Here is an 18,556-nt window from a genome sequence, read left to right as displayed (position 1 = left end):
GGCTATAAGCAAAACTATTATAACTACCTAAAAATTTGATGAAATATGTGAAATTTGTGATTTGACTATTTTACCCCTTCCTGTATTTGCACTATGGTATTTATGGGGTGTGGGAGTGATTGACATACTTTTTTATGCATTTTGATATCATTTATGCGATATTGTGGTTTTTGATGGCTTCGAAAGTCTTATTTTAGACTTATGGGGATATCTTTTGATCCGTCCAACACAGATGGCCAAACGAAATGCGCCAGAAGCTTCGGAATATCAATTTTAGGCTAGGTATATCTTTCGTTCGGGTCTCGATGCACCCGAGTTCATTTCGACCTATTGATCGGAAAGTCAAAAAGTTAAAAATATGGGTGTGGGACTCATATTTGATCGAAACGACCTCGGATGAAAAATCTGACTTTGCCAGTAAATTCGGAATGTTGATTTTAGAGTGTTAGCATGTTTGGTGTGATTTTACAGTTTTTAAATCTCACTTTGACCCTCGGTTTGAAAAATTATAATTCCAGGGGTCAACTTTTTGAAAATGATGTATTTTTTGAAAAATTGACTTTACCAACGCATTTGAAATGTCGAATTTAGTATGGTTTGATAGTTCATTTGCACATATTAGACTCTGAGCGAATCTCGGGCACCCCATCAAAGTCCGAATTGGACTTAAAATAGAAAAACCAGCAACTTTTTCCTTTTTAGTGCAGATTTTCTGCACTATTAAAATAGTTTTTCGGTCCATTTTGTTTATTTTTCACCTTAGCTCGTGAGAGTTAAACCCTAAAATAGTATGAGAGCTTAAAAGTGAAGCCTGTGAGAGCTTGGGAAGCTAGATTAACATCTATTTCTTGATTTTATTACGGATTTAAGGTAAGAATTTACCCTTTTCTTAGTAATTTCTTGATTAATTTCTCAAAACTCCAAAAATATTAGGGCTTGATTTTAAATCTCATTTTTACTCGTTTTTACTTGAATAACGTTTTTATATTATAATTACTAATTTTTCATCAATTTAACCTTTAAAACAACTCTGATTCTTTATTTTAACCCGAATTTTAAAGATTTTTACCCGATAAAGCTCAAAAATGATGTTTCTTTAATTTGAACCTCATTTTTGACTCGATTTGACTTGGGTTTTCATATTTAGATTCCTAGAAATATGGAGAACATGTTTTTGAAGTAAAGTTTTGATTTTATCCTTCTTTTTTGAAAATCCGTTTTGGGGGTTCGTTTTGACCCCGAATAAAAATTAGTCAATATGGGTGTTGTTGATTTTGTTTTGATGCGTAGATTTCATATTTGATGTTTTAATGGAGTTTGAGATCGTTCGTGGAAAGTAAGACCGTGGATTTGAAGTGTAGCAAATCAATTTTGACTTTTGAGGTAGGTTATGACTTAAAGTAAGACCGTGGATTTGAAGTGTAGCAAATCAATTTTGACTTTTGAGGTAGGTTATGACTTAAATCTTTCAGAATGGGTTGAGAAGTAAATGATGATACAAAATGCATGTTAAGGGTGAGAACTAATAATAAAAAATATTTATTTATGTGTTATTCCCGTCTGGGGGCCTATATGTGATGTAACTGTCGAAATTGAGTTATTATGTGATATGTGTGATCGTATGGGGTCCTATGTGATATTAATAGCCTTGAATACATGTGAATAATTGTATTGAGTTGTTAAGACGCTTAATATGGTACCATTGGTGTATTGTGATTATATTCATACTTTATTTGACATATGAGACATGTGAAAATTCGTGGATAAAACTGAAATAATGAGTGGATATTGACTCACATGGTTATGAAAATATATCATTGTGATTTGTAGTGAAAATAATAATTGTGATTGATTGTGAGCATTACATCCTCATATCATACTCATTCATGAAATATTGGCACCAGTGTGGCAACATTTGAGAAACACTGGCAACACCTTTTTAAAACCCTTCTCGAGGAATGTGTCGGGGAAGAAATATTGTAATACCTTATAAAACCCTTTCTGAGGGATGTCCCAGAAAGGAGATATAAGATATGTGGATTGTATACGAATTGACGAACCCCCCATGGATCCTACGTTGGGAGGCTTGCCTCCGTAGGTGTATACGGGGATTATGCGACGACCTCGTACATCATCATATACATTGCATTTACTTTATTGTGTTGTGTTATGTTATGTTGTATTGCCATATTGACTTATCATCTATGTATTTATCGTATCTTTTTTTACTTGTATTTGATGATCTTGTATATGCATGTTCCCCGTTGTTCTTCTTATATGTGATGTAATACGTACTTTTATTCTATCTTGGTGTGATGTTGCAATATATGTGAGATATATTAGAACTGTTAGTACAAGCGGTGTGGGCTACCGTTGCGGGATATTTTCTAATTGCAGGTGACGTGCTATTAGTGTTTATTTTGTATTCTTTATTTACTACTTTGCTTGGTAGACCTATGATACCTACTGAGTACAAATGGACCGTACTCATGCCTACTGTGCCCTTTCCGTGCAGGTCCTAGCTCGAGTGCGCCTCGGGTTGCTTGACTCGGGTGATTGTTGGAGCTTCCAAGGTAGCGGTTGGACATTCATTCGTCCGAAGTTCACCTCTATCTTTCTATAGTAGTTATGTCTTTATTAACATTCGAAAATAGATATTATTCCTTTGTAGTTATTTTTCTAATGTATCTGACTTCTAGATTGTATTAGTAGTTCTTATACTATTGACACCTAATTTTGGGCATGGTTGGTATTTTGGATAAGTTCTTTTCGCATTATTATGATTACTTATATGGTTCGGCTTAGTTCTATAAGCCTACCTTGGGATATTTCTATTCTTTTTTTTTTAATCTAGTGATAGGCTTACTTGTCAAGGTACGTCATGACAAGTGCCATCATGACCTTCAATTTTGGGTTGTGACAACTATATAATAAGGTCAGGACTAAGGTCATTACATATATTTTTAAACTACTAGTTTAGAAATACGCGTCTCGTGCGTGTATCTCAATTTAGTGAGTTTAATTTTATAAAATCATTCAAATAACTAGTATGACGGTCTATCAAAATGCTTAATGCATTTTTTGTTTGTTAGCGTCTTGACATTAGGAAACTTTCAGTTATTATCCAAAGTAGAAATTAGCCAACCGAAAAGCATGTATATTACTTTAAACACAAGAAAGTTTACAAAGAAGAGTATATTCTCTTTACTCCTTTCTTTGAGTCATTCTCCTTAACCTCCTCTGTCTTTCTTTAATCTTCTCAATCTCTTCATTCAACTTTTCCAACTTCATATCAACACAATTATCATTATGTTTGGATTATTTAGGTTTGTCAGCTTCTTCAGAAGCTTCCTCAACTAATATGTTCAACACAACTACTTTCTCAATAATTTTCAAATATTGAGAAGATTTCTCAAAAAATATTGTTGTCAACCAGTATTGACATTCAAGATTGTATATTAGTAGGTAAATAAATTAAATTCAATTTACAATGAATAATGTTCTTGATCCACTTTCAAACTTAATTAGTAAGCCCAAAATTGAAAGATTCGACTATAATACTAAATTTATATGTTCATCTTTAAAACAAAATTTAAGCATATCAAGATTCAAGACTTATTATAACCTTATGTTTAGAACTCAACTAAATAAGTTTAATTAAAGATTCAACTATAATACTAACGAAATAGTTAAATAAAATAATCAAAATAAAGTCACATTTAAACAAAGAAAGGAAAAAAAAAAAAGAAACAAACCTTTGATGTTTTTGACCACTTATTCGATGGTGACATGCTTATTTCTTTCAATTTTTGATAAAAAAATTTTTAATAAAAGAGAAACACGAGAAATTATCAAAAAAGGAGAATTCATTGTCTTGTTAATTATTTAACCATAATTTATATTTAATATTTAAGGTTATTAACTAAAAGGAATAAATAAAGATGGAGAAGATGATAATATTATAACCATATATTTAAAACTCAACTAATTAGTTTAATTAAAGATTCAACTATAATATCAACGAAATAGTTAAATAACATAACAAAAATAAAGTCACACTTAAACAACGGAAGGACAAAAAGAGACAAACTTTTGATGTTTTTTGACCACTTCATTCGATGGCGACATGCTTATTTCTTTCAATTTTTTAACAAAAATTTTTGAATGAAAGAGAAACACGAGAAATTTTTAAAAAAGGAGAATTCATTAATCTTTAAAGTTATTAACTAAAAGGAGTAAAGAAAGATGAAGAAGATGATAATAACGAACACACACAAAAGACAACTTGAATTAGTAACAAAGTAAGAAGAAAAAGTAGAAATTGAGCTATGTTTCTAGTAAATTTTGATCCAAAATATTAGTTAAATAGAATTGTAAAAATCTTTTTTTATATAAGGCAAAATTCTAATTGATTTAGAAGTGTTACTTAGATTAAATAATCAAACCAAAACAATTATAACTAAAATTTATTGTGAACACAACTTTTATGGAAGATGGGAAAGGTTTTGGGTTGTTGTTTTTTTTGGACAAAAAGCGTTGGGAGAAGGGTTATTTTTTATTATTATATTATTTTTTTGGTTTCATATTGAGCATGGGTTTTTTTATGGGATAACTACATGGTTTAGCAAACATAGGTTCCTAATTACCCTATTTAGCCTAGCTTTTAATTAATTACAATCCATAGCCCCCTCTTGTCTATTAATTATTCCTAATTACAATTCATAACCTCTCTCATTTATTTTTCTCTTTCTCTGTTTTCTATTACTCTTTTTTTTTTTTCCTTTTTTGTTGTTTTCTTCATTTTTTTTGTTTTCTCTTTCTTTTTTCTTTTTTTCACTTTTTTTCTTTTCTAATTTTTTTTCATTTTTCCTTTTTATCCTTTTCATTTTTTCTCCTTCTTTTTTTTTTTTTGTATATTTCTCTCTCATTTTTTTTTGGTTGTTGTATCTTATATTTTATATATATTTTTTATATTTTATATTTATTTGTATCATACTATATTAAATAAATTTATTATTTATAGTCGAATAGTTTAACCATGAATATGTAATTTATCATTTGTATTTGTATACAAAAAAGTATATGGATTACTTATTTGGGTCTTAAATATATAAATATGTAATGTGTCATTCAATGCAAATGTATTGTTAGTATTTGTATTTCAAATTTATGATTTGTATCTATGATATATTAAAAGTGTGAAGGGCCTTAGAAATGTTTTTTGAACTTTTTGTCATTCATTAAAAGTTTTTCTTCAAACAAAATCGTTTGTTCACTATTTTTTAAAAATATTTAAAAGTTAAAAATTAATTAATATATTTATGGTAAAATCTTTCCTTATTAGAAGTTATCATAATTAACGACAATTGTTATAAATATCTTACCATATATAATGAATGTCTACTTTACCATATATAGTGAATGTCTATTTATGAAAAAGTTAGAAAACCCAAGGTTAGTTTTCTCTATAGATAAAGGGGTTTTCCTTCATTGTAATTGACTTCTCAAGAATTTCTCATGAGAAATAAAGAAGTCCTCTCTCTTCTCTCTATTCTTGTTGTTTCTACTTTATATTTCATAACACGTTATCAGCACGGAACTCTGACTTAAACTATGAAGTGAAAAAGAGATGTCAGGTGGTATCTTTCTTTTTATGTTCAGTTAATATTCATGTAATATTATATAGTAGAAGATATCACCTGTCTTTAATACTACTACCAGTTTTAAGAAAAGAAAAGATATAAACATATGCACATGCATATAAGATAATGTCGGTAATCTGGTAAAGTCGGCCAATTAAGTTTGAATTTGGATTCATTATTCATGAGATTGTGCCTCTAACACATCACAATTATTTGTCCATTTAACTCTTATATATCCCTTTAGTTTGTCTTATCAGGTCGAAAATTTTATAAATTTGGCTATGTGGTTTTACATAGCCTGGACTATATCTTGTCATGTTTCACAATTCTGAAGCACTAATATTTTAAAAGTGCCCATTAAGTTGTTTTTTGATGTGGTCAATATTGACTCGTCACAAGAAGAGATAGATGTAAATAGAAAACCTCATAAATTAATTGTATTCATGTGTAGAATATATATACATGATTGTCGTGCATTAAGAGGAGTTAGGATCAGGATTACAAGTCTTAAATATATACAAATTGAAAATATAATGAGATAGTAATCTACAAGAACTAAGATACTCTAATACTCCCCTTGCAAATGGAAGGAGGCTCCTTCACCTTGAGTTTGTCGCGTAAGAACTGAAATCGTGCTGAAGCCAAAGGCTTAGTCAATACATCTGCCAATTGATCTTTTGTGGATATAAAGAGGACATGAAGATCCTTTCAGGCAACCTTATCTCAAACGAAATAATAATCAATTTCCACATGCTTCGTCCGAGAGTGGAAAACAGGATTAAGAGACAGATAAGTCGCACCAATATTATCACACCAGAGAGTGGGAGCATTAGGAGGGTGAACTCTAAGTTCAAAAAGGAGGGATTGAGTCTATGTTAACTCAGCTGCCGCATCTGCCAAAGCTTTGTATTCCCACTCTGTGGACGAACGAGCTACTGTCTGCTGCTTCTTAGAGGCCCAAGAGATGAAATTGTTGCCAAGAAAGATAGCAAATCCACTCGTGGACTTACGGTCATCAATGCTTCCAACCCAGTCGATATCAATGAATGCCTATAGGTGGAGAGATAGAGAAACAGAGATGAAAAATGACTATGGTCTTGGTGTGTTGAAGATAGCGCAATAATCGTTTAACAGCAAACCAATGATTAATTGTCGGAGAGTGCATAAACTGGCACACTTTATTAATTGAAAATGCAATGTACGGCCTCATCAAAGTAAGATACTGGAGAGCACCAACAACATATCGATATAGTGTTGGATCATGGAATTCTGGACTATCCTTTTGATATAGCTTGGCATTAATTGCCATTGGTGTGAGAAGAGGCTTGCAAGTGCTCATCCGTGCTTTATCCAGCAAATTACACACATATTGAGCTTGAGAGAGTTCTAGTCCTGAGGTGCAGTGCTTCACTTAAATTCCAAGGAAGAAAGTAAGGTTGCCCATATCTCGAATAGAGAAGGCACTACCCAGTTGATCTATGACGGCAGTGAGGAACGTGTTGGAGTTCCCTGTCAAAATAATATCAACATATACAAGGAGATAAGATTTAATACCAACCGAGTTGTAGTTAAATAATGAAACATCCGTCTTAGAAGGAGACAACTCAAGGGACACCAAAAATTGGAGAATCTTGGTGTACGAGGCCCGCGGAGCTTGCTTGAGGCCATATAATGATTTATAGAGTTTGCAGACATAATGAGGTAACTGCGGATAAGCAAAGACCAGAGGTTGAGCCCTGAACACATCTTCAACGAGATCACCATGTAAAAATGTCTTTTGAATATCTAATTGACGTAGGGGCCAGTTTTGTGAGACTACCAATAAGAGAATAATGCGAATTATAGCGGGTTTTCAATTAGGCTAAATGTTTCAGAAAAAGCATAGCCTTCAACCTAGCGAAAACCTTTTGCAACAAGACTAGCTTTGTACCTTTCAATAGACCCATCAGAATTTCATTTAATATGAAACACCCATTTACAGCTTAACACATTCATCGAGGATGACGAAGGCACAAGAGACCAAGATTTATTTTTAAATAGAGCTTTCATTTCAGCACCCATAGCATCTCTCCATTCTTTGTATTTTGTAGCTTTAGATAAACAAGTAGGTTCAGCTGTAGAAGGTGAGAGTTGTAAGGAAGAGTATAGTAAAGTAGAGTGAGATGAAGGTGGAATATGATGGAGTCGTATTTGCTGAGTGTGCTCAAGTGAAACTTGGGATGATGAACGACGGGTAGAAGAAGTGGATATTTGAGCAGGAAAAATAACTTTAGGTTAGGTGTACAGCGGTATACCATGTGAGACGGAAATGTTGTTTCTAGAGACATCAGTTTCCAATGACGTAAGTGAAGCAAAACTACTGGCGGTTTCATCGATGGAGAATTAGAAGAAGATTCAACTCGAATGGTAGTCGAAAGAGACTCATGGACTGTTGGAGTGAAAGAGGATGTGGTGGATGGTGTATTAAGTTTTGGTGACCTGGATAAGAGTGAGTGGTTTATCAGGTTAGGATAAAAAGGTATAGTGGCATTGGTATTTTTTGATACAATGAGGGAGCAAAGAGATAGGGAGATGATTGCAAGCAAAAGGGGAGAAGGGTCGAGGATAGACTAATTTTTAAATGGAAATATTGACTCATCAAACTTGATATGTCGAGCAATGTAAATGTGATCTATATGCCTATCAAGACACCTATAAGCATCACAATTAGAGACATAACCAAGAAAAATACAGGGAGTTCTGCGATAGTTAATTTTATGCTTGTTATAGGGTCTAAGATAAGGATAACAAAGACAACCAAAAACTTTGAGGAACAAATAATTTGGTGAGCGATTAAAGAACATCTCATAAGGTGATTTATTGTCATTAATGGGAGCGGAAAGGCGATTAATCAAGTATATTGTTGATTCAAAGAAAAAGTGCCAATGTTTAGAGGGTGTACAACTATGAGCCATGAGACTTAATCCTGTTTTGACAATATGACGGTGCTTGCATTTGACCCGACCTTGTTGTTCATGTGTATGGGGTGATGAGAGTCTATGTTGAATTCCAAGTTTAGAGCAAATAGTGGACAGAGGTCAAAACTCGCCACCCCCATCAGATTGTAGAGCTTTTAGTTTGGTGGTGAATTGGCATTCTATGAAGGCTAAAAAGTATGGAAAAATGGAGGCAACGTCAGATTTTTGAAATAGTGGATAGCGCCATGTATATCCAGAATAATCATCCATAAAAACTAATAAATACTTATGACCATTTGATGATTGAAAAGGTGAAGGGCCCCATACATCAGTAAACACTAATTGTAAAACATGAGAACTTTTGTTTAATCTATTTGATAAAGAGAGTTTGTGTGACTTGCCAAATTGACAAACGCTACATAAAGAGGCTAGCCTAGCACTAGAAAAAGGTAAATTATTATTGCGAAGGACTTGATTGAGTGCTTGTTGATGAGGATGGCCAAGGAGAAGATGCCAATAAGATGATGATGGCTTGACAGACACATATACCAAGGGAGATGAGTGTTTACAGAATGGAAGAGGCAAGTGATAGAGTCCATTGTTACTCAGCCCTGAAAGAAGATGAGTCCTGGTTATGCGATCCTTAATAACAAAACTCATGATACGGGTGAAATTCCAAAAAAAACATTATTTTCATGAGTGAATTTTTGAATGGATAAAAGATTCTTAGTGATATAAGGAACATGAAAAATGTTATTTAGAGAGAAGGATCGATTTTAGGAATTAAAGAGAGTTGCCTTACCGGTATGCTGGATAGGTAAACTTTGGCCATTACCTACATGAAGTTGGTCGTTGCCTCGGTATTATTCATATTGTAAGAAACTTGAGAGATCAGGAGTGATGTGATTCGTTGCTCTAAAGTTGGGATACCGATTTTGTGTAGATTAAATTGGAGCCTTTTGTGTGAAATGAGCTGCTGGATTGATGGAATGGGTGTAACGCTGAAAACAATTTGGCACTAAATGATTTGAGCCATTGCAAATTTGGCACCGCTGCCTGTTTTTAGAGTTCTAGTTGCTACTAGAATGCAAGTTATTTCCAGAGTAGCTAGGTTTTGCGGGAGTTGTGACCACGACCTCCACGACCTCTGGAGTTTCGACCACGACCTTGGAATAAGTTGTTGTGCTGATTGCGATCAAAGCTTGATGGAGAGAACTGACTGAAATTTGCAGCAGGTGATTGAACTTGATCCGACATCATTGATGAGATGGACAATTGTGATAGAGACTGGCCATAAATAAATTCATGGTTTAACAGTAGGCTATGAAGCTCTGAATACGACAAAGTTTCAAGGCGAGCAGATGGCGTAGTTACAATATCTTTAAAATCTAGACTCAACCCTTTGAAGACATAAATATTGAAGTTCGATAAATTAAGACGATGCCTTGCATCGGATAGCTCATCTGAAAGAAGATTAGCCTTTTGAAGTTATTGCGACACGCTAAGGTCTTCTTGTTTCAGATTTTAAAGATACATATAAAGATTTAAAATTCTCGTGTTGGAGGTTGACGATAAGGCAGCTTTAAGTGTATCCTAAATTTCTTTAGATGTATTGAGACCTATCACTATGCGTAAAGTTTTCTCTGATAGCAATGAAATTAATAAACTCATAATTAGTTGATCTTGTTGAACCCACTAAACATAGAGATGATTTGATTGAACATTTTTGGATCCTTCAACAGAAATTGTAAGAGAGGGACATGGTTTTTCTCCTGTGATGAAGCCATGGAGATTTTGTCCTTTAAGATATGGTAACAATTGGGTTTTTCAAAAAAGAAAATTATTCGATGTGAGTTTGAGTGAGATAAAGTGATAAGCGTGAGAAAGATGGTTTGAGATGGAGCTGGAGGAAACCACACTAGTTATTATTGTCGGAGAAGAAGGAAGAGTCGACAAAGACAAGGAGCTTTTCCCAGAATCGTGCTCGGATACCATATTGTCTCGTCACAAGAAGAGATATATATAAATAGAAAACCTCAAAAATTAATTATATTCATGTGTAGAATATATATAGACATGATTGTCGTACATTAAGAAGAGTTAGGATCAGGATTACAAGTCCTAAACATATACAAATTGAAAATATAATGAGATAGTAATCTACAAGAACTAGGATACTCTAATAGTCAAGACATCAATTTATAATTAATATGATGCACTATGATGATAAAGATGTTGGGTCTAAGTCTCATCGATTTATGCCTAAGATGCCTTTATATTGGTAAGACGTTGAGTTTGAATCTCAATGTACCATATTGATAATATTATGATGGCTAAGGTAAAATAATGTGTATTTAATGAAAAGTCATGAAACTTGTCTCATAAATATGCTCCACTCCATGAAGTGAACGTCACATGCTCTATTCCATAAAGTAAATGTGGTAGCAATATATGATAGGTCTGACATATGATAATTTACTCCATTCTTGAAGTCAATATGGTAGCAATATATGATATACTTTGAAAGATATGTATGTCTCGATGTGCTTCTGAAGTAGCAATATCATGAAAGAAGTTATAAGTTATCTGAATTTGATAGGCTTGAGGAACAATTATATTTCATTCCTAGGGAATGCGATTAATGCAAACGTGCACTTGATTGTGATGGTATCACAACCCACCTTCGAAAGAGGCTGAATAATTGAGAAGAGTTATTTTGAAATCTACTTCTAAAGTAGTAAATATGAAATTTATTCATGTAATAGTAAACCTGAAATTTACTAAAGTAAAAGGTATATGTCATGGTAAACTTGGAATTTTCTAGAATAAAAATTCATAAATTGACATGAACGATTGTGACATCCCAAGGATGTGCATATTGAGTATTGAACATATATTAAAGAACTAAAAAGTCTTCATTACTTTTAATGTTGTTTGATCTTCTGGTAAGTTGGATGGACCAACTAATTTTGAAATTGGATCCCTTAAAATCTGAAAAATATAAAAGGTGAATAAGGGCCCGTTCACCTATCATGTGAAATGTTTTGAAAAGAAACATCAATAAGATAATCACATGTACATTTATTGTCAACCTGCAGTTTGACATTCATAAAGTTTCCGATTAATAAAATTGTGTTAAGAACATAATTTTCAGATTGTGCAATCAAGATAATTCATAGATGATGATGGTTTGACATTGAATGCCTTTGATAAATAGTTGAATCATTGCTAATGAGAATAAAGCTTCATGTGTTGGTTTGGAATATGATATATTATATACAAAATTACTTGTATGTATCAAATCAATAAATTATTATTAATTCAGCTCAAATTTTGGTTCTGAGTCAGGCACCACACGTTGTCCATCTAACAGTTTGATGTGCGGTGTATGATTAATGAATATACCATGATTCACAAAGATGGATTCCTCAAAGAAGATGGAGGATGTATGTTAGTTTTTCTAACATAAAGGGGAGATTATAAGCAACTATGAAATATGCTAGAAATTATCATCAGATCCTCATTCAAAAGATAATTCAAGTCAAATGCCAAAAGCATATCATATTTAAGCTGCAAGTGCTCTTATTCTGTGTCTCTAAAGAACAAAGTCTATGCATCCATGAAGCGTGGTAGGCCAATCAGTTTCAAATGAAATAATCCTTGAAAAGGATAAGAATTAAATAATCATAATAAGAAGGAAATGTGCTCTTGAAGAGTCTACGGCATAGCACTTCATAAAACCTTATGAGAGGTCTAGGTACATGAAAATAAAGAAGTGATGAGATCTCAAAATATTATATTGCATTGTGAACCGATACAAAATGATATATCATCAATGATATCTTTGATAAAATATTGACACAATATTGTAAGATTACGAGAATCTGAATTCTACATTTATTTAAGCATGCTGACGTAGAAACATTTATCAAGTGACATGAAAGGATGCATCTAGGTAAGCATAAAACATATTTGATTTGTAGTCCAGATACTTGAAGATGTCACTTATGAAATGTTGAATATTGTCACTTGACAAAATTTATATGAAATTTTTGTAAGGATTCAAAATGTTTGAAGCATATAAAAGTTTCTGGAAAACTTATTTATAATCCTTATGTTCCATAAGTTTATAACTTGAAAATTATTAGAACTCTTGGAGAGTTTTCAAAAGCAATAGATTATTTGCTAGAATGAGAAATATACCGAATTGAATTGGTTATATATCTTAGTACAATTGGTGTACTAATGTATCTTGTAAATACTACAAGATCTGATACAGCCTTTCAATCAATTTGTTAGTAAGGTATAGTTCTGCTCCTACTAGGAGGCATCAGAATGAGATCATACATATGAGCTTAATTTATTTTAATGATTGCAGTCCCGATCTTGTTGGTTATGTTGATGCTGGGTACTTATTTGACTCGTATAAAGCTCAGTCTCAAATAAGTTATGTGTTCATATGTGGGGGAGCTGCCATATCTTGAAGATATACAAAGCAATCTATCGTAGCCACTTCATCGAACCATATTGAAATAATAGCTATTCATGAAGCAGACCGAGAGTGTGTGGTTGAGGTCTAGGATACAACTCATTCGCGAAAATATGATAAAGTACCATGATTTTTTATAAGGATAATGTAGCATGCTCAACACAACTTAAGGGAGGACTCTATGAGATAGAACGAAGCACATTTCCCCAAAACTTTTCTATAAGCACGAGCTACAAAAGAATGGTGATATTAACGTGCAACAGATTCATTCAAGTGACAATGTGGCTGATTTATTCACCAAGTCTCCTCCAATTACAACTTTTAAGAAAATGGTGCATAAGATCGGGATGCAAAGGTTCAAGGATGTTCTCATTAGGGGGAGTTAAAACGCGTTGTACTCTTTTTCCTTTACGAGGTTTTGTCCCATTGTGTTTTTTTTGTAAGGTTTTTAATGAGGCAACCTATATGCGTATAGTTAAAGATGTGTACTCTTTTTCCTTCACTAGATTTTTTTCCCACTGAGTTTTTTTAGTAATATTTTAAGAGGCATATTATCTATCAATTAGACATTAAAGGGAGAGTGTTATAAATATATTTCCATATATAGTGAATGTCTATTTTACCATATATAGTGGATGTCTATTTATGGAAAAGTTAGAAACCTCAAAGTTAATTTTTTTCCTATAAATAAAGGGGTTTTCCTTCATTGTAATTCACTCCTCAAGAATCCTCATGAGAAATAAAGAAGTTTTCTCTCTTCTCTCTCTATTCTTGTTGTTCTTACTTTATATTTCATAACACAACTAATATTTTTTTGATTAGTTTAAGAATTCTAAAATAACTAAATTTGATTTTAAGAAGATTTGAAAAATCTAGAACTAAATAAAAAAGTGTTAGAATAAGAAAAATTTAAGAAATATCAAAAATTTTAAAATTTTTAAGTACGTAATAAGAAACGTCTTTTTATTATTTTATCAAATTATTAGGTAACTATTTTTAATAAAAAAACACGTCCCACCTCAAAAAGGAAAAAGAAAACTAAGTAGTGCTAGGTTGTAGTCAATATACGACGAAAAGAGAAAAAAGAAAACCAGTAGGGTTTTTGATTTAATTAGGAGTCCTTAATTTTCTTTTCTTTTAAGTTTTGTTTGTTTTGATTTTCTACAATAATAATTTTTTTATGAAAATGTTTCCTAATTATACTAGCCTTCTTCCATGTTTCATCAACTCTTTTTCAGAAGAAAAAATTTTGTACTTCTATATATTGAGAATTCTTTTTTCAAACAAATAATATAATAATATTCACAATTTATTTGTTAAAGAGTGCGTTCAAGAGAAGATTAGTTTGGTGTTTAATTTTTTGGTCAACTATATTAAATATTATGCATCTTTTGTTATTGTTTTCTTTATCGTATGATTTATTATAATTTCAATTGGTGGATTTCGCATGATGTGCATGTAAAGAAAAATTATGTGAGTGTGTGACTGAGATAACCTGCTGATTACGAGAGGATTTGAAGGCATGTTTTTTCTATATTTTATTTGAATTATAAACAATTAATAGAATTACTAAAATTAAATTTAAATGAGTTAAATATAATATAATTTAAGTAGAAAAAATCCTTTTAATAAAAATTCAGTTCTTTAATGCATTGAAGAATCGCGACGGTTGGACATAGAATCAAAGAACTGAATTTTCAAAAAAAATAAAAAATGACCAAATTAGTTCGAGTTAGTACTTCACTTTTTTTTTTTTTTTTTGTTATTTGTACATATAATATGTTCAAGTTAATATATTTTTTGTCTGAGTCATACTTATATAAAATAGGAAAAAGACTCAATAATTATTAGAAATGGCTTATTTATGTTGTCCATCATTCGTGTCATTATTTTGTAACAGTGATTTTTACAAAATCACTTTGCCATGTGACTTCTTATTAGAAGGATTGAGAAAAATATCCAAAGTATTTTGACCTATTTAGCTTTCTGCCTGAATTTCACCAGATAGTCTAAACATATGAACGACAATGTAACAAAAAATTCATATTACTACTCACTCTTTCATGTTTTTCTCTATCAACATATAACTTGAAATTTTTATGATGACTGATTTAAGTGAAGGATAAAAATACACCTAAAATATCTCAACTTTTTTTATTTCTACCTATTTGACCATGAAGGTCATTAGCCACTTAAATTTGATGCTCATGAAATTCTGACACTCTAAATGTCAGTCCATCTAAAGACATTAGTCCCTTGACAACAACATTGGCAACAACCTCAACACCAACTTCAGAAACCAACTTGACACTAACATGTGTCCCAGGATTTGCATTCTATAGGCATAACAGAGCAGAAACTTAAGATTAATGAACAAATACTCTAGAAGTATTCATACAAATATAAGAGATTTATACATCTAAATGATCGTCTAAAATAAATCATGAAATCTCATATAACAAATTACTTTTTCATTTTTCTCTATCGACAAACAACATAGCAATTATTATAATGCCTTATGAATAAAGTGAAGATCAAAAAATAAATTTAAAATATCTTGATATTTTTAGTTTTCTACGTGAACTTTAACCAAATACTCTATACATATAAAAGATCGTCTAAAGCAAATTATGGAATCTCATACTATAAATCACTATTTTCTTTTTATTCAGGGTCAAATAACTTGAAAATTATTATGATAAAGTGAATGGTCAAAACCACATCTAAAGTGTCTCGATTTTTTTATTTAACTGAACATTCACTAATCGCATTGTACATCTAAATGATCTTCTAAAACAAATTATGAAATCTCATACTATAAATTATTTTTTCATTTTATCTATGGACAAACAACTTAAAAATTATTATGACGACTAATGAAAAGTGAAGGGTCAAAAATACACATATATAAAAAGGGATCAATAAACACAATTAATGATAGAAAAAAATATAACAAATCTTTATAGTTTTCTTTATTTTTTTTCAATCTAAAATATACATCTTCTTTGTTGTTCCTCACTGAATGCCTTACAACAACCTAACTTCTTCAGGTTTATCCTCTCTTCTCATGAAAGAAATTAGTGTGTAATGCTGTGAGAAAGGTAAGGGGGAAAAATATGCAAGACTACAAAGTAAAAAAATATCAAAAACTTTTAGCAACCTACACTTGAATCTATTATCTAATAATATGCTTCTCTACCATGTGGGGCAACAACATATTCCTGTATATTCAAATTCACGTCAATTAGAACTAACAAAGAATTATATGAAATACCTGCTTTTTCAATGGCGATAAATATGCAGGTGGATGTTCAAGCAAAATCCTAGCAATTATAATAACCTACAAGCACAACTACTATCGTTAATAACAACAACACATATGTACTCGTAGAACTTACACCTACCTTAGTACTATTTTTATAGGGTAATAGTAGTAGGGTAGGTGTAAGTTAGTAGTAGAAGTAGTAGTAGCAGCAGTAGTAGTAGCAGTAGTAGCAGTAGCAGTAGTAGCAGTAGCTGCAACAGTAGTAGTAGCAGCAGTAGTCAAATAAAAAACAACCTAACAAAAACTTATCAAAAAATCATATTTGTCTGAGATGGTTAGATACTATAAAAAAGCAAAATAAAATAGAATTAATTAGATTAGGTTGATACCAAAATAAAAATCCTTAAGAATTCTCCCGTGCAAAAATAAATCTGAAAAACTTTCTCAAAAATATAATTCCTTTTTACAATGAAAAGGATTGTAACTCTTCATTAAACCAAAGTACTATTGCTACCAAAATATTCATATTATTCGATAAAAAATATTTTAAAGTTACCTAAATACATGTTTTAGTTCTTGCTTGCATATTTTTTATGGTTACACCATCTTTACCAAAAATAAGACCAACCTAAACTAGAAATCATATATCTTTCCTTTATCATATATTTTAACATTACTTAAATTATTGGTTATCTTAATATTTTTTACTAATATATCTTTTCTTTTACCACAGATTTTAGAATTTCTTAATTATTAATTCTCTTAAAATCTATTACCATATATTTTAAGATACCTTAAATAAATTATTAAAAAAAGAAAATTCAAACCCAAAAAAAAAGTTCAAGGAACTTACGTTTTCTTTATGGACTAAAATCAAAGTCTTAATAGTAAGAAAATAAATTTAAAGACTACGTGTTCATTATGGACTAAAATCAAAGTCCGAGTAGTTAGGAAATAACTAAAAGATAATTTTTAAATATTAGAAAAAAGTTATTTTAAAAATATTTTTACATATTAAGAAAAAAGATTAAAATTACCATACAACTCAACTTCTAGATTTGCATCTGCTCTTCAATTGCCACAAATTGGAGTCATACCATTATTGTAATAAATAAATAATTTAGCTTGATTAAAATAATTTGAAATATAAGAAAAAGCACATCAACATATTATCAAGAAAAGAAAAGAACTTAAAACATTGTATGTAGTCCCATTAACTCATTTAGAGCCATATTTCAACTCAAATCCCTCTACAATTCAATCTTTAAATTAATATATTTTGAGAAAATCTCATTCATGGTCACTTTAACTTTGTGTCCTTTACAAAAAAAAATATATATTTTTTTCATTACACAAAAGTTATCTTACTCTGGTTCAGTCATCAAAAGAATCACTTTGATCAAATTTTATAATAATTTCACCTGAAAAATAATGTGGGAGGCTTAATTAATGCATTTGCTTTATTAAATAAAGTTAAGGTTATATACTAAACTAAGTATTTCCCTACATATATGATATATATAGAAGTTTTCCCTTCTTACTTTCAAGCATCCCTACATATATACGAAGATTGTCAACTTAACAACCAATAAAAGTGAACAAAGTTTTTCAACCATCACACATATAGTTATACTATTTTTTTAAGAAATACATCGAAAAGTCAGCAAAGATATTTTTCAAATAAATGCAAAAATTATAGATTAAGCTAACAGAACAACCAACCAAATTAACATCAATCCAAACGCGTTCAGAAGAACAAATGATAGATCCATGTATGAGACACCTTTTTATTTTAGAAGTAGCTTGATTCATTAACCAGCAACTATCAAATCACAACATGTGAGAAAATAATTCGTTACATATGGTAGCAAAAGAAAATTGTGATCTTAAACAGGAATAATTTTAGTTCATCAGACCATATCTTACCATTGAAAAATATTCAGAAAAATTGACTAATGCACAAATAGAAAATTTCAGCAGATCCTCACCAACTTTTGCTCACCACAAGAAAGAAACATCCCATCCGATTCGGGATTCTAACATATAAATAAACCAACATAAATTTATGTATATACTATACTCTACCATCAAACTTTTCTTAACTTTGTACATATACATAAAAAAGTATACCAAAATAAAAGAAAGTTGCTACCCTATTGGTTTTAACAACTGCGATTCAGTTGTTTAGTGTTAATAAAACTTT

General features: G+C 31.1%; 1 protein-coding gene across 1 annotated transcript; it reads right to left on the bottom strand.

Moving 5' to 3' along the window:
- Positions 1 to 6,512: 6,512 nt before the first annotated feature.
- On the bottom strand, positions 6,513 to 6,951 carry LOC124898901 (uncharacterized mitochondrial protein AtMg00810-like). The gene is made up of 2 exons (XM_047413087.1): positions 6,820 to 6,951; positions 6,513 to 6,692 (listed from the first exon to the last, which is right to left on the bottom strand). The coding sequence occupies exons 1-2, from the start codon at positions 6,949 to 6,951 to the stop codon at positions 6,513 to 6,515; spliced, it is 312 nt and encodes a 103-aa protein (XP_047269043.1).
- Positions 6,952 to 18,556: the final 11,605 nt, after the last annotated feature.

Source organism: Capsicum annuum, chromosome 1, assembly GCF_002878395.1.
Source record: "Capsicum annuum cultivar UCD-10X-F1 chromosome 1, UCD10Xv1.1, whole genome shotgun sequence".
In the NCBI taxonomy this organism is placed as follows: Eukaryota; Viridiplantae; Streptophyta; class Magnoliopsida; order Solanales; family Solanaceae; genus Capsicum; species Capsicum annuum.
This window is presented reverse-complemented; position numbering and strand designations above follow the sequence as displayed.